Source organism: Hirundo rustica, chromosome 2, assembly GCF_015227805.2.
Source record: "Hirundo rustica isolate bHirRus1 chromosome 2, bHirRus1.pri.v3, whole genome shotgun sequence".
NCBI classification, from domain to species: Eukaryota; Metazoa; Chordata; class Aves; order Passeriformes; family Hirundinidae; genus Hirundo; species Hirundo rustica.
The window spans coordinates 84709460-84726237 of NC_053451.1; the positions used below are offsets into that span (position 1 = coordinate 84709460).

Sequence of the window (16778 nt, forward strand, 5' to 3'; positions counted from 1 at the left end):
CCCAATGTGTCAATGTTATGTCAATTCAAAATCATGTCTTATTATTATTTTATAGGCAAACATAGGACTAAAAGACATAGCAGATAAAGCATGCAAAGAATTGACATCTGTACACTTGGTCTGTGTGAAAAATTTATAGTAGGGGAAGTTGGAAATCAGAGTTTCCTAGCAATTTGTGCATGCTGTTGGGAACTTGGAAATTTGGTTTTAGTCTTAGCATCGACACAACTCGGTCCCGTTGAGTCATAAACAAAATTCCCACTGACATACAGGGTCGGAGAATTGGACACTAACTTCATGTTCTGTGGAAATAACTCACAGGAACATTCTGATGCTCCAAAACACATTCAATGTGCCCTTTTAAAACATTTGCTAAAGTCAGTTATAGAGTTTAAATTTCAAGGAGTTCTGGCTACACAAAAAGTTGTCTACCACCACAAAACTCATGTCAGATTATGATCTGGGGGGTGCTGTTATGTTACAAGAACAAAAGTAGTCATAATCAGTGCTGACAATGGGTGATAGAACCTATGCCTTAATTTCTGCAAAAATGGGGACAATAATTCTCACCTAGTTCATAATGTGTGAGGATTAAATAACAGACATTTATACAGCGCTTTGCAAATGAACATTATATAAGTCCTAAGTATTACGATATTAACCAAAATATCACTATATCTATATGACCCTATGAAGCAAAAAAAACTTTCAGTATAATTTTTTTCACATATTTCCAAGTCAATAAAAATGAGCCATGGAGCCAACTGGCTATTTTGGTACAAAGGAATGAAGTATTTTAACTTATTTGACAGCTTAAAAAAAAAAAAAAAAACCAGAATCTATTATTTCCATTATAAAGGGGCCCATTTCAGGCATGAAGCCTTTTTTTTAGTCTTGCTTATAAATGTCATTATTCATTTGGCATTCATTCAAGTTATTTTTCAAACACCAGACAAATCTGAGAAAGATTCTTTAGCACTCCACATATGCTAAATGAAGGCCCCCTCCATAGAAATTCTGGTCAGTGGCTGCTGTTTTCACAATCTTAGGAATCTCACACTTCTCAAATCAAAGATTACACAAAGATCAGGCTGGGTGATGGTGGACAGTAAATGAGGCTTGGCATGCCTGAGAATCTCAAAAAATTGTGATACATTTAAACTTTAATAAGCACCTCAGGACCATGACTATGTTATCTTCAATCTCCAACCTACTTAAGAAAACAATTAAAAAATGAAAACAAAACAAAAAGAAGCCACACATTAACAGAGATGGAGTAGATGCTTTGGTCCAAATCTCAGCTTGTAGGGGTCACTGGAGCTCCACATGGTGAATGGAGATACAGTGACTTACACTTAGAGGAAAGTACAGTCCAATACATGGTAGGCCAGGTAGGATGCCTCATTTCTTCCCAATGATGTAAAGATGACAAGAAGAGGAGGTCACCTGCGTGTATCATCCAAAACAAGGCAAAGCTTTTACACCGCCACTAATGCAATTGGCCCATTCAAGAAAGCGAAGCAGAACCAGTTTTGGAAACAACCCCTACACAGTGCACCTTTTCATTTCTTTTCATGCTAAATGAAAAGCAAGAGCAGCATGAATCACCTTGGTAAATTCCCAGCAACACCCTGCCCCTCTCCCCAGGCTGAGCTGTGGTACCTCCTTCAAAGCATGCTAAGTTGATAAATCTTGCCACCTTCTTCCCTTCTATGGTAGAGAGCAAGACTTGTCTCCTTGAGACATCCATTGAAAGCACTCAGGAAAAAAAGTAAGATTATTTCATTCTGGAAAGATGTATGCTACACTACCAGCCTTGTTTCATCTTAGCAAGGAATTGTATTCATGTTGCCGCTTTGTTTTGAGTACCGTAAAGAAGTAAAATTTCTGAGAGGAATCTACAGGCATTTTTTGCTGTTTGTATCTAGTAGAACAGCAAAGGCACAAAGTTATTCTTCCCCATGCAATGTGTATGCATACTGTATGTGTGTCCTGTAACACTTTGAGAATGGTAGCACTTCTCAGCATCTCACTTGGATGTCTGAGAAAATTCACATCCCAACCCTACAGCTTCAACAAGTTCACTCTATGGAATTATTTGAGGGTAAAAAAATCACTCCTCTCTGAAAGTCCAGTGCAAATAATAATGTAAGCTTCTCTCAAATTCTCAAAAGATTATTTGAAAGGCTAACAATTAGATTAGAGGTACAGATAACAAGCAGTCACCATTCAGTCGATAACTCTATGCCTTTGGTCTTCAACACTTGTGTATTTAATTCTCCTTCAGTGGCTGTGGGTGTCCAGTATAACAGGTTACTTACTTCAGCCTAAACCAGCTTTGTGCTGATGTTTATTTTTCAGATCTGCATTTCAAAAGTGCTGGAACTAGATACTTCTCATTCTAGCCAGAACTTCATACATCATCATGAGTAACGTTTTACTTTCCAGACAATAAGAAATTGTTAACTGCCTGAGATTTGGTCTGTATTTCTCAGCAACAAGTAATGCTACCTTAATATTTTGGCCTTGCTTTTAAAAGGTACTAGACTTTCACAGAGAGGTAAAAAAGGCAGGCAAATTTTATCAGCCGCAGCAAACCCAAGACATTAACTACTTCTCACATAATAAATAGAAAGGAAATTACACAGTTTTGACATTCCAGAAATTTTGTTTGCTAGAAAATATCAAAATTTGAAGGAAAAAAAAAAAGAAAATCTCTAAAAATTATCCTAAGCATGAATTTTTGTCCTACAGTAATATTTGAAATTGATAAATATCAGCAAAAGCCAAAACTAGTAATGGACTGCTAAACAAGACATAAAAAGCAGGCCTAATAATGGTGCTATTCAGAGGATAACCTTCCACCAACACAGACCTTGGTAGTGAAGGCAACAAATAACTATCTTGTTAGATTAAGACAAGACCACTATTTGTACCTTCCTCTCTCCTCCCTAGCAAATTAAAAAAAAAAAAAAAAACTAATTAGAAGTGAATAACAGAAAAAAGTGAAACTGGGGAGGAGGGTCAGTAAACCCAGACACTTTGGTAAGACAATTTAAAGGACTTCCTTGTTCTCCATCCTTGCTGGATTTGTAGTAGTTACTTTGCTTAAGCATTAGCTTAAAACTTGGCATCCAAATCACAGGCAAAAATTAAAATGGACAAATGTTGAACTTGTCTTCTTCTACAGAACACTCCTATAGGATTTTTGATTTGTTTGGGTTTGTTGCTGTTTTGATTCTTACTTAAAATCATGTGAAAATGTCACACAGACTTTTCAGCTTGCTTCCCAGAAATATGGCACATTAAGTTGACTAGAAATTGTCGTATCTACTTTTTCCCATATGTGATACATATAACTTTATCCATTCCTAGAAGACTCGGACTGTCATTTTGGCAAGCAGCTGCAATGCACCAGTCTGAGCATAAAGGATTTAAGTTATGGATCTTGCAGAATTGGTTAATAACAGAAAAGGTACGGCTATTTTTTTTTAAATCTATAATATTTACAGTATTGCACTTTACTGCACTTAATTGCATTTCACTAAAATTAATGCTGCATCAGTATTATGCCTTAAAACCGTATGTCCATCTTTGTTGTATAATTCATTCTTTCTACATCCTGTAAAACAGTGAAAGAAACAGTGAGATTCTGATTCAAAGATCTAGGCATTGGGGGGGGGGGGGGGGGGATGAAAAATTGACCTGTTTCTGTGGCACAATACATCTCTTTGAGTTCGGGTAATTCTGGTAAAACAGGTGCATTTCTTATGTTCCCATCTTTCAAGTTATCACTAACAATTTGTAAATTCTAGTCTCTCTTTTTTTCTCCTTTCAAAGGACATAGCTATTTGAGATGCACACTTTTTTGTTATTGCTGCCTTTTTTTTTTTTTTTTTTTTTTTTTTTTTTAGGAAATAGACGAAGGAAAATAAAAACCTGCCTTGCCTCAGATCTGAAATTCCACATTTAAATTCAAACCAGTTCTGCAGCAGCAGCAGCTCCTCAGTGATGGAAGAGATTCATGGCAGTGAAATAATACTGTTGGCAACAAAGAAATGTCATCTTTAATGGAGACCAGCCCCAAGGATTTATTATTTATTATTATTACTATTTGTTTTGTTTAGTTTTGTTCTAATATATTTCTGATCTTCAAAACGTGTTTAGTTTGACACATGCACAAGGTAGCAAAACTGACAGCAGCAGATGACGTTATGCCGGAGCGATCGCTTTTGCCAGGGTCAAAAAATCCAAAGTGTCCCCAATGTTCACAGATTAACATAATTTAGAGATGGTTTCCTTTCCTCTTTTTTGTGATTTTTTTTTTTTTAAACTCTCGTTTCTCTCTCCTCCCACCTACTTTGTCCTCCGAGGAGTCTCTGACTGGCGGGTGCGTGTTTGCTGCTCGCGTGTGTTGTGTCCGCGGCGGGCGGAGAGTCCCCCCCGCGCCACGCGGCGCCTCCGGCCGCCCAGTCCCCGCGGCCGGGCGGGCAAAGCGGCGCTCGCAGACCTCGGGGAAGGGCAAAGAAACAAAACAAAACAAAAATATATATAATAAAATTAAAAAGAGAGATAAGGCGGCAGGGCTGGCCGGAGCGCTCGCTGCTCGCCCTGCAGCCGGGGAGGAGGAGGATGAGGAGGAGCGGGGGGGCAGAGCGGCGGTCCGTGCGGGTCACACGCCCGCCCGCCGCGGGTACCCGGGGCGGGGTGTGACGGGGGACTCGGGGGAAGCGTGTCAGAGCCCCAGGGCCTCAGCGTGCTTCCGGGCCTTCAGCCGCAGGTCGGCGATGCTGGAGTTCTTGCTGTTGCTCTTGGCGGCGGCGGCCACCACGGCGGCGGCGGAGGCGGACTCGGCCAGGGAGGCGATGGGCAGCCCGAAGGGCGGCGGCGGGAACATCAGGTAGGGCGCGTGGGCCGCCAGGTGCGGGTGCAGGTGCGGGTGCGCGTGGGCCACGCCCTCCAGCTGCAGCTGCGCCTGGACCTGGGCGGCGGGGGCAGAGACACGGCGTCAGCGCCGAGCCCGCGGCGCAGGAGGGGAACGCAGCCCCCAGCCCGCCCCAGGCCGCGCAGCCCCGAGCCCGACCCTTCCCGGGAGCCCGGCGGGTAAACAGACCGACTTGAGAGCGGAGTTTCCCCCGCAGTCAGGGCGGCAAAACTCCCCTCCTTGCTCAACCAAGGGCACAGAGACGCGCTCAACCCTCCTCCTGGCGGTTTTAAATAAATAAATCCCAAGGCATGGGCGCCAACAAGTGCTAAATAGCGCGCTTTTTTTTTTTTTTTTTTTTTTTTTTTTTTTTTTTTTTTTTTTTTTTCCCCAGGGATGTTTATTTATACCTTTCTATAAAAACTCTTTGGGCACGGGTGCCTTTTATACCCGGCTGGTGTTTGCTTTGGAGCTTTCTAGACCTATACAAACACATTGGGTTGACTGAGAGATTTCAGCTTCGGGTAGGTTCGGGGGAAGAGTTTATTTATGTATTTAATTATTTTGGTCCAAATATGTCTTTTAAAAATCAATACAATTAATCTGTCAGCTCCACGTGTCTCCGAGACGGAGAAGGTGGCGGAGGGTCCCTTTGGGCTGGAAAAAAAATCAATTCCCCGATTAACTGACCAAAAAAAAAAAAAAAAAAAAAAAGCCACCAACGAGTGAGGGAGAGTTACAACCGGCTAGAAGCAGGAAAACGGAATTTCATCACCCTCGTCCCAGTTTTCCCCAGCGGCCTTCCCCGGGTGGGTGCGCCTCCCTTGGACGTGGACCCGGGCCCCGCAGTGGCGTCGGTACCTGCGCTCCGCCGCTGCGCCCGTCCTGGCTGACCATCAGGGTGGCAGAGCATTTAGGAGCAGGCTCCCCACCTCCAGGGTGGCCGCATCCGTCGGAAAAGGACGGGTCTCAACAGCCCGCCGGGGAATGAGGTGGGGAACTACAGCGCAAGGGTCCGCATAGTTTTTTTCCCCCTCAAGGTTTCGCCGTCGGGTGGAAAAGCCTCCTCCCGCAGCGTTCTCCGGCGCCAGGAGAGGACCAAAGCCCCCTGGGCTGCTCGGAACCTGGCCGGCCCGTCCCGCAGCGGGCGGGCAGGCTTGGCCGGGGGCACTCCCGGGCCCGGGGAAGGCGATGCAGCCCCGGGAGGCCAGGCCGGTCTGCGGGCGGCCCTGGGGCCGTGTGCCAGCCCATCGCACACTTAGCCCCGCCGGCGCCTCCCGGGGCCGAGGGACCCCCCCGCTCGGTCCCGAGGAGCGCTGAGCTCCCGAGAGCCGGGCGGGGGCTCCTTCACGAAGTTTTATAGCCTGTTTTTAATACGTGCCAACTTCTATATAAATGGCACTTGTAAACGTGTCCGGCTTCCTCCCGTGCAAACGAATGGGGGTCGGAGCTTACTGAGGGAAAGTAAAATAAAACCGGAGCTAACTACCTGTTGGAAAGGCATCCTCAGGGCTCCCATATTCACATAGGGGGCTACTCTGCAGGCATCTAAATGGCTGGCGGTTCCCAGGATCACACCTGCGGAGACAGACAGGGCCGGGTGAGTGGCGAAGGCGGCCCGGGGCTCCGAGGCCGCCAACCCCGGCCGGTCCGCACCGCTAACCCACCTTTGTGCATCTGGTTTTCCTGCTTTCGGCACTTTGCTCTCCTGTTCTGGAACCAGACCTATGAAAAGAAAAAGCAAACAAAAACAAAACAACAACAAAAATGGAGGTGGCCTAGGGAGCTGCTAAGGGAGCACTATCTCAGGAGCCAGGGATGGAGGGGTGAGGCGAGTGACTGCGCAGCTTCGCTGAGGTCTCCCCTCGGGAGCAGCCGAGGGGACGAGCTCGACCCCAGGCGGAATGAGCCCCTCTCTGTGCTGCTGTGGGGCTGTTCGTGGGGGAGGTCCTGCTCCTTGTTGCGGTCCCTCAATTGAACCCAGGAGATGGGAAGCGCGCTGGCAGCCGGAGACACCGGGAGCCTGCCGCTTAGCGCCGAGTCTCGGAGGGCCCCGAGTCCCCTGGGCAGGCAGTGGCGGTCCCGTCTGGAGCGACACTTACAATGAGACCACCCGCAGGACGGGAGGGACTCTCGTACCCTTCCCAGTCATGTTAAGCAGCCCGGGAAGAGCCAGCGTGAGCCGGGTCAGACTCCGCGGTCTAGCCCCCAAGAGACTGGACCTCCTGCCCTCTCCCGAGCTGGGCTTGAAATCGATGATCCCCGACAAGATGCGAGACGCTGAACTTTCGCGAAAGTGTCTGAATCATTCCCCCTTCCCTAAATGTTAAAGAAAACAAAATCCGTTTCTGCAGACTTCTGGCCAGACAAGAGCAGCATCTTTTGCAGGCTGGGATGTAAAGAAGTGCTTATGCCCCTACCCGAGGAAGGCTTGTAATTCGATAATGCTTCCCCAGTTCCAACCGTTCTCACTCAAACAGTCGCAGAACTTTGCAGTTTGCCACTGTGCTTCCCGTGCCTCTTTTCCAGGGGTGTTTCAGACCTTCACTACTTTTCCCCTTCCGCCATGCTCGATTAACAGCTCTCCCCAAAACATCATCAGAAACGCGGGCCAAAATATTTTGCGGATCCCTATCTTTGCACCAAAACCTACCGAATATGGACAAACATTGACTTTCACCGCTGATAAAATCTTGTGGCTAAGTAAACACCTACAACCTTTGATGTTCTTGCACTTGCCAAGAGATCATACGGTTAATTAATACTAACTGCACTTCCTACATCAAATTTTCCCTTCCAGCTTTCTTCAATTGCCTTAATGATGGTCATTTACAACGGAGTAATTAGTGCAAAGAAAGGCTTCCGAAGGCATTAATTACCTCGGGTACCTCAGTGATTTTCTTAAGTAGGAATTGGCCTTCTCTGATTTAGCGCACCATTTTTCCTGCCTAGGGTGTCCGTGGGGGCAGCGCACAGCGGGAGACTGCGGAGCGCCGCGGGTGCGGACAGATCGACCGACCAACGGACGGACGGATGGACAGACGGACCCACCCACCAACCCACCAGTCCTAGTTCCTGTCCCTGGAGGCTGTCGCCAGCGCAATCCTCCCTGCGCTAAGCGGGCATCGCTGCCGCCCCGCTGCCCTGTACAGCACGGCGCACCGCAAGCCCACTTTTCCCTACCAGCAATACGCAAATATTAACAACGTGCATCGCTTCTCATTTTAACTGATTAGGGATTTTATATAAGTGTACGTATGTACTTAAGTATGAGCATGCAAAATATTATCGAGCTGTAGCTAGCTACAATAATACTTCTTTTTTTTTTTTTTTTTTTTTTTTTTTTTTTTTTTTTTTTTTTTTTACTGTGGTAAATCCTAGCAGGAAATCTCCTTGTGCGTGTTCCCCACGACATCACACAACCACCCCCACCCCCGGCCTCGCCAAAGCAGTGTAAATTGTCAGAAGAAATTTAAGCAGCGTTTAAACAACTTCTCTTGCAAATCAGAACATCTTTCAAACCGAAATTATATTTAAATCTGGAAAACGAAGTGCCCTTTCCCTTTAGCTACGAAAAAATAAGGTTATGAGGAATAAAAGTGATGAATTAGCCACTGCGTTAAACGATAATAAATCAGGCTTGGTGTGATTCGCGATCAATTCCAATTAGTCATGAATATGCTAAGTAAAGCACAGTACACTGTTTTAGACAGTTATTTCTTCATTAAGGATCACTCAGTGATTTCTTTCACAAATGCTCTAATCTGATTTCCTTTTGATTTCCATTAGAGACAGTGAATAATGACATTTAATTTAGCCCTGCACCATAAACCCAAAGATATTTGTTGTAATTGAATTACTGCCTGCTCCTCACTATGGTCTCATAACTTTCAATTATAACCCTGACAGCTGGGTGATATGAGTTTCCAGTACAACACTAAAAATAAAAGGTTAATAAGGACTAGCTACCATAGGAACTTCAATTTATTTACAGCAAATTTCCACGCTAAATTGAAACTATATCCTTTAACAGCAAGGGACAAGAGGTTCAGATAAGAATTAGAGAACAATTGCAAAAGTATTAGGGGAGGAAAAAAGGGGGGAGGGGAACAGTAACAACAAACCTTTCCCATTTATTTTTCTTTTTTTTTTTTTCTGTTTCCACTTCTTGATGGATATTAACTCTGCTTATTTCCTAATTAATTATCCCTTTTTCCTCTTTTTACTCTTTACATTTATTTTATGCATAGGGTTTTTTTAATCCACACAAACCTTTTTTATAAAATTATTAAATACTATTTTTTTAATCTCCTGAATCTTTTGGGGTTTGGTTGGGTTGTTTTAATTTATTTATTTATTTTGAGTGTGTGTGCTGTTTTAAGATCTGTAAGCACTTGAAGCACCAATTTTCCTGTAACTATGAACATCCTGTTAAGGTGCTCCTCAGTAATAAAGTACTTGAAAGAAAGAGTGCAGAATTCAATTACAAGTAATTTATTTTTATAGAAACAGTACATCAAGGCCTTGGAAAGATATTACAGAGCCCAAGTAAGAAGATCTGGGAAGATGACATAAGAGTTGATGTCCCCTTCAGCAAAAGTTTAATCTTTTCATTAATTTATGTGGTGTGGTTAGATCAATCTTCCAGGAGAAAGTAGGCCAGCAGCACTCTGAACCCCTGCAATATTCCCTGCAAGCTGCCACTCCTAAGGCATATGCCTGGCACCATCCCTTGCCCTGCTCGCTCTGTACTGAGAGTCACAGGAGCTGAGGGGAGAATAAAACCTTGAAAACAGGGAAGAAGGGGGGAAAAAATAAAAAAAAAAAAAAAAAGGAACAACAGCAACTTAGGTACTGTACTCCATTTATTTCAGGATTTGCCTCCAGGAGACAGCTGTTTAAAGCGAGGTAGTGGCTGGCTCAGGCAAATGCTAGCTGAGCAGTGGTGTCTGCTTGCTTTCCAAGGTTAAGGAGAGGCTCAAACAGACCCTTCTCCCCACTCCAGCTCGGGGCCTTATTTCTGCACTTCCTGCTGTGCCCCGGGAGTGCGGTCAAGGCATGGAGGCCTCCATCTATGCCCCCAGAGCCATACCCATGCCTGTGTGGAGCCACCCGCACACTCCTATGGGCAGATATACATATACATGGGCATCTCTTATCTCCAGGGCATGAGGGCGTTTTGCTCAGTGGAGGGGTTGCCTTGGTGACTTTTTCTTCTTGAGTTGTAGTTTGGTTTTTGTCTCTTAGACCAAGCATAGAATTTTAATCCAAGAAGAGATTTCCTTCAGGTTTCTCCTGCTCTGGGCCTGCTCAGAGAGCCACAGGTTGATCTTATTTTTTCCTAGGTAGATTTTTGTTAATTATTTCTATGTTGGATTTTTTGTTTGGTTGAGGGGGGGGGGGGGTTTGTTGTTTGTTGGTTTGGTTTGGGTTTTTTTTAATATGACATCTGTTTTGTGGAAGCATTCTCTAGTTGGCTTGGGGGAAGAGGGAGTATTTTTCTTTCGCATCAAACTGAAAATCGAATTTTGAAATAATCGATGTGGAACCACCCAAACAGACAGCTCTGGTGGCCCCAGGACTACAGCAACCGGATCTATTTTCAAGATTTTGAAGCCTAATTGGCATTTAGCTGTCTCTGAAGCAGGATGGGAGGGACGGGGGGAACCTCCACCAGATGGGGTGGCATGCATTCATACGCTTGCTGTGCGAATCAGAGCCGGCACCTTTCCCCCGGCTCTGGCTAATCCCGTCCCTCAGCACCCAAACTGTCTAGCCTTATTCAGCCGATTGTTTTCTGGCCTTTTTTTTTTTTTTTTTTTTTTTTTCCTCTATAATGGTCCCATAATAGAAAAAGTGGGAAGAAAGTAAAGATTAAGGGAGAGTAAATGGCACGTTTGCAAGGAGAAAAAGAAATTAAAAAAAAAAAAAATTTAAAAGCAGTTGTTCAGTTATTAGAGACTTGTCAACACTATCACCACCCAACCACCCTATCCCACACACATACTAAAAAAAAAAAAAAAAAAAAAAAAAAATTAAACCGCCTTCCTAGGAAATGCTAGACACGGGCAGATAATCCCAGAGTGGAATAACTGCTTGGTAGGACAGGTACAGCAGACACGCAAACAGCTTTCCCATCACACGTGCCACCTCTACCTTCACCTCCCCGTTCTGCATGAAACGGGGCACTGTGCTAGGATCCGCTGGCAGTTAGGAATTGAGGTGAGCATGTTTCCAGGAACAGAGCCTTTCTCTTACCTGAACCCTAGCTTCAGATAGTCCCAGCCTCTGGCTTAGTTCCTCCCTCATGAAGGCATCCGGATAGTGAGTCTCATCAAAAAGTCTTTCCAGCTCGTTCAGCTGCTCTAGTGTGAAATTGGTTCTGCTTCTCCTTTGTTTAAGCTTGGTCTGTCCGTCTTCATCTTCTGACTTCACATCTTCCCTCTTCTCTTTGCATTCGTATATCCCTGCCAGGAGGAGGAAGAAGAAAATGACGCTGAGCCTCCCCTCGCACCTCTTCGAAATTCGCTCACACAGGGGTCTCCCTCCTCCCCTCTTCGTCCCCAAACTTAGCGCAACTTGCGGGTGCAGCCGGCGGGGGGGCAGGAGGTCCCCGGGCAGGCTCCGGAGGGACGAGGGGGGCTGAGCTCCGCTACAGGCTCCGCGCCGGGCAGGGGGCAGCTCGCCCCAGGGCCGGAGGGAGGAAGGGACCCGCGCTGCCTTGCCTGTCTGATGCCCAGTCAGAAAACCTATACAGATTAATGTCATTTTGTTTTCTTTCCGGGGTTGGTGCGGCCAGTTCGGGGAAGGGGTTGGTAGGAAAACCGCCGGCCCCCCGATACCTCCAGGCAGTGGGAAGAGGTGGGGGAAGGGGGTTTCTCCGGCGACGTTTTCTCCCGAGGAGGGTTATGCAAGAAGCTCCCTACCGCCGTCGTAGTGAAGCGACGATGATAGTATTTGTCTCGTAAAAGAAACTTTCTCTGGGCATGAAACGGAGACCGCCCGTCTCTCTCGTCCTTAACAACCCTCTTTCCCCCAAAATACCTGCCAACGGGTCCCTGTGCGGGACAGCGAGCTCCAGAGCCATGGGTCACTCCCAGCCCCTCAGAAACAACAAGAGCCCTCCCAACCTTCAGGGACTCCAACAGGGCTCGTGGAGAGCTTGCGACTAGAGGCAGGCGCTGAGCATGCTTGTCCCGGGCAGAGGGGAGGCTGTGGGGGCAGCGGGTGCTGCCCGTTCCCTTTTTCTGTCTTGGATAGGATGATTTCTTTTGATTTGGCCTATTCTTTCCTACGTCTTTATTATTATAATTTTCCCGGTTTTCCTTAATGCCTTGAGGCCTAAAGCACTGTTCTTCCTTTAAATCCAGCTAACGAAAAGAGGAAGGGATGCTGGAGCGAGGGACACCGCTTTAGGCTGAACCGGTTCCCCGGGATCCCCTGCCTGCCCGGGGCGCCCCGCCGGGTGCGCATCCAGCGCGGGCACCGGCGGAGTCCCGGGACCAGCCTGCTCTGACTGCCTCCTTTGTCATGCCTCACCTTCTGGGTGGTGTGGGTTTGGGGGCAGTCGCATCTGCGGATGATCCCGAATTAATTCCTTTTTCCCTCACCAAGTACACAGGTATTCTATACATATTTACGTATGTATACGCGCACAGAGAAATGTATCAACATATATTAACCTATATAGTTAGGGTCATCCCAAAATGCAAATTATTAACTGCAAATCGTAAGTTAATTAGACGTAATAAAGAGTCTGGGCTTCAACGTAATAAACTGCTTCTGGGCTTAAGTAAGGCCAGACCCAAGCCGAAGCATTCGTTTTCACTTCCAAAACGAAAACTATCCCTGCCCGTGATCGTTCCCCCGGGCTCCGAGCTGACACCGGCTGTATAAAACTTTGGGAAGGGTCTGGCCTCCGGATGGGGATATTCGCTGGTTGGTTTTAATGGCGTTTTGTTCTCATTTCTCCTGTAAAGGGAATCCCTGTGAAAAGACGAGGGTGCTAACCCAGCAAATGCCTAGGGAAAATCAGGCGCGTTCAAAAGCTGTCTCTTTTCTGAGGCTACAGCATGTCCGTGATAGGTATAAAATATTAACTAGCCTATCGGTGGGACTAAAATCACACGCTGGAATCAGTTGAAATTAGACTGAAACCTGGCATGAATTTAAACTGTCACAAGCATCTCAGCTCTTTCCAACTCCTCCCTTCCATCCCCACCCCCAGCCCCTCTCCGTAGATTAGATTAACTAAACATACAAGCCTGAATTTCGATTCACGGGGAAAAGGGATAGTAGGAGAAGGGTTTTTCTTGCTTTCCTGCTCATTATATTTTTTAATTTCTGAAGCATGCTCCGCTTTCATTTTTTAAAATCATTTCCTGCGCGAACGATTCCTTTAAACGGAACCTTCTTATTTTTCAATCTCTCTACCAGAGAAGGAAAATAAGCAGAGCTGAGTGGTACTGGCTTGTGCAGAAATGTGGGTACCCGAATACAAGATTATACCCCGTTCCTCTGTTTGGGGAGCAGGTAGAAAAGAGGAGGATATTAAATAAAAGTTTGGGCTGTAAATTAAATCTCCTAGTGTTATATTAAACAAGATCAAACAGTAGGAAACAGCTGAAAGGCTGCTTGTTGTTCCCCAACCTATTAACCGGTTTTTATTACCCCAGGCTAGCCAGTAGCTCCCCAGGCAGGTCCACCTGTCTAACTTGCCTAGAGACACTTTCTCAACTTTCTAATCCCACCGTCCTTTTAATTCTCTCCTTCCCTTGTGAGTCTGTGCGGGATTTTTAGTTGTCTTGCTTTAAAACATATATATATATATATATATATATATATATATATATATATATATATATATTTAAATTGTTGTTGTTGTTGCTTAGAGAAGGAATGTCATTTTGCCCCTCGGTCGGCGGGGTGCCGTGCTGCCCCGGCCCGGGTGAGAGGACTGGCAGGGGACCGAGGGACCCATCGGCCGGGCCGGCCGGTGCCTCCCACCGCAGCGATGTTCTGTCTCAACGGGCCGGGCAGCTGCCCCACAGCCAGGCTCCTCTCCTGCTTCTCGTCCCCGCCGGTCGGAGCCTCTAAATGGGGACAGACTGACCGACCCAAGACAAAATATCCAGAGAGAGCCCTCTCCACATCCCGCTTTCTCCCAGAACAAACAGCAGCATCCTGACGGCCCGGAAGCAGGAAGAACAGGTCTCCTAAGACATTAAAACTCCCCGGACAAGGTCTCCGCGTACAAAAATACACAGATAGACAAAACGTCTGACGTGGTGCGTTGCCCCCTTCCCCCAGGCGAGAGAACGCCTAACGCACCGGATCGATTTCGGATATGAACGGGGGCTGGGGGGGGTGGGGCAGGACCGAAGTTGTGACTTATTTTTCACGGCTACGCTCACGTTATGCATGCAGCAGTACGTGTTCCTAAGGCTGTGTTCCCGCCGCGGGAGGGAGGTGACCGCAGCAGGGAGCAGGATGCGGGATCCCGCTCGCCCCGCCGGGGCCGGAACCGCGGCCGCGGTGCCCAAGTCGCCCCCGCTGCGCAGAGCCAGGGGCGGCCGGGGAGAGGACCGGGGCTGCCGGCGAGAAGCGCGGAGCGGAGGGCTCCCAGCCCTGCTCTTACCTTCCGCTGTCCTGCCCGTGTTGAACTCCTTCAGTTTGTCCTTGTCGCTCTCTACGTGGTCTTTGAAAAGATGCACCGGGCAATGGTTGCTGCTCTCGGTCATGTCCTGCAGGTTAGAATCAGAGTTTCCAAGCTCCCTAGAGCGAGCCAACCCACTCTCCAAAACTTCCCTGTACGTGATCGTCTCCTTCTTGTTGCCGCTGCCACTGCCGCTGCTGCTCTCTTTGCTTTTCTGGTCAAAAGATTTGGATACAAAAGCCGTAAGTTCTTCCATGGCTGCCCGGTGATCTTATCCACAGAGATCCACTTGTTTTCAATCGGAGATGTGGCCGTCCTCCACACGCTGTTTTTGCACGTAGAAGATGGGCTGTATAGGGTTAGATCACTCCTGCTGTTATTTATGCCTTTCAATTTGAGATCACACTATTTATACATGGCTACCTCAGCCCAACCCCCAGCTCTCCCTGTCTCCAGCAATTACTGACTGCTCCATAGTCGCAGGCGGACTCCGAGCAGCTATCTCCCCCACCTCAGTCCAGCAATTGGCTTTCTTTTCATTTCATCACTCTTTGGCATCTTTGCACCTTGATTTAGGGAGGCAAAGAGGCAACAGCGAAAAAGAGGGGGGGAGAGGAAGAGAGAGAGGGAGAGAGAGAGAGAGAGAGAGAGAGAGAGAGAGAGAGGAATAAAAGGGAGGGAGGGGGAAAGAGGAAAACATGAAAATAGGTACCTACATTCTGTAAATGGGTTGCAGAAATGAGAGTCGAGGAAGACTTAATTGATTTTAAGGACATCCTGTGCGTGGCAACACTGTGAGTAAAAGCGGACCCACAGCTAACCAAATAACTGAGCTCCTGCAATTAAATGTATCGCTGTCAAGAGGAAAGGAAAATGAGTGTTCAATAAAAAAGGTAATGAATAAAAACTGGACATGTGCATTTGTTATAATCATTGGAAATTCTACCTGATTTGCTATTTAGCTAACTTCTCTTAATTAAACGGTCAAGATAATCGGCGAAACAAAAATGCTGTTTTAAAAGTGTTGCCTGTTCTGGCTGGCGGTGGGTGGATGGGTGCACGGAGGGGGACGTGTGCTGCAGCTAAACAAGTTGCGAGGTGCCTCGGAGATCCGTGTCGGTGTGTTCGGAGGATTTGGGGTGGGTTGTTTGGCTAGGGGGTATCCATAGGCAGGGAGTCTCTCCAGATGCCTGTGAACCTTGCAGGATTGTTATTATGGTGTCTGAAGGTACTGTAGGGGGAAATTAAATTCTCAAATGTTTCTCTGGATATCGAGCTATCCTGCTGCATGCAGCAGAGGGGTAATTTGTTATCACGGGAGTGTGTACACGACAAATAGAGCATTAAAGCTCTTTTTTTTCTTTTTTTTTTCTTTTTTTTTTTTTTTTTTTTTTTTTTTTTTTTTTTTTTTCAACGAAACATATCCTGCTGGATTTAACATAGAACTGGCAATATTTTCCCCACTTTGTTATTCGTAGACTGCAGTTATTTTTGTTGTACTCCTGGAATAATTGTTATTCTGTGAGCTTGAATAGCTGCCTGGAATTCGTCTCCAGATAACAGCGCCGGCATTTCCAGCGCCTCTCCGCACCGTTTGATCCCCACGCGGAGTCGACTTCCCAGCTATTTATTTTTGTCTCTTCTCCTCGGGCTTTAACACAAACGGTTATTCGGTATTTGGCGGAATTTTGTCTTCTGGTCGTTTGGCTTTTTACGTCCTTCTCGTTCCCTCGCCTCGAGTTTGAGATAATCACAGCCCATCATCACGCCACCCTCTGCTCTGAATCGCAACCAAAGCAGGCTCCTTGTTGGAGCAAGGGGCCATTGTTTCTTTTCCGGGGGAGTGTGGGACTGTTCTGAAAATTAGCAGAACATTAAAACACTAAAAATACGTTTAATTAATCCAAAGGTACCCCCAGCACCAGAGTTAACACTTCTACGGGAGTAGAGGAAAAAATAATAATCGAGGAAGCAATTAATAAAGGGCTTAAAAAAAAAATCAATCTCCCCCTGTGCGAATTTAAAATTATTATCTAGGGGACAAGGATTGATCATTTGATCTCGGCACCGCGGATATCCCTGACATTTATTATATTGTAGTGTCTCGGTGGCATCCTTCCTCCAGAGTTCGTTTAACAAGTGAGGGAGCGGAGGGAGCCTTACAACTTAACAAACAGGTCTTGTCATCGCAAACGCCAA

At 46.5% G+C, this 16778-nt stretch overlaps 1 protein-coding gene across 1 annotated transcript; it reads right to left on the reverse strand.

The window, feature by feature from the left end:
- Positions 1–4082: 4082 nt before the first annotated feature.
- SHOX (SHOX homeobox) lies at positions 4083–14964 on the reverse strand. The gene is made up of 5 exons (XM_040055508.2): positions 14562–14964; positions 11183–11391; positions 6592–6649; positions 6414–6502; positions 4083–4981 (listed from the first exon to the last, which is right to left on the reverse strand). Exons 1-5 carry the CDS (start codon positions 14833–14835, stop codon positions 4736–4738), a joined length of 876 nt encoding a protein of 291 aa, XP_039911442.1. The 5' UTR covers positions 14836–14964; the 3' UTR covers positions 4083–4735.
- Positions 14965–16778: the final 1814 nt, after the last annotated feature.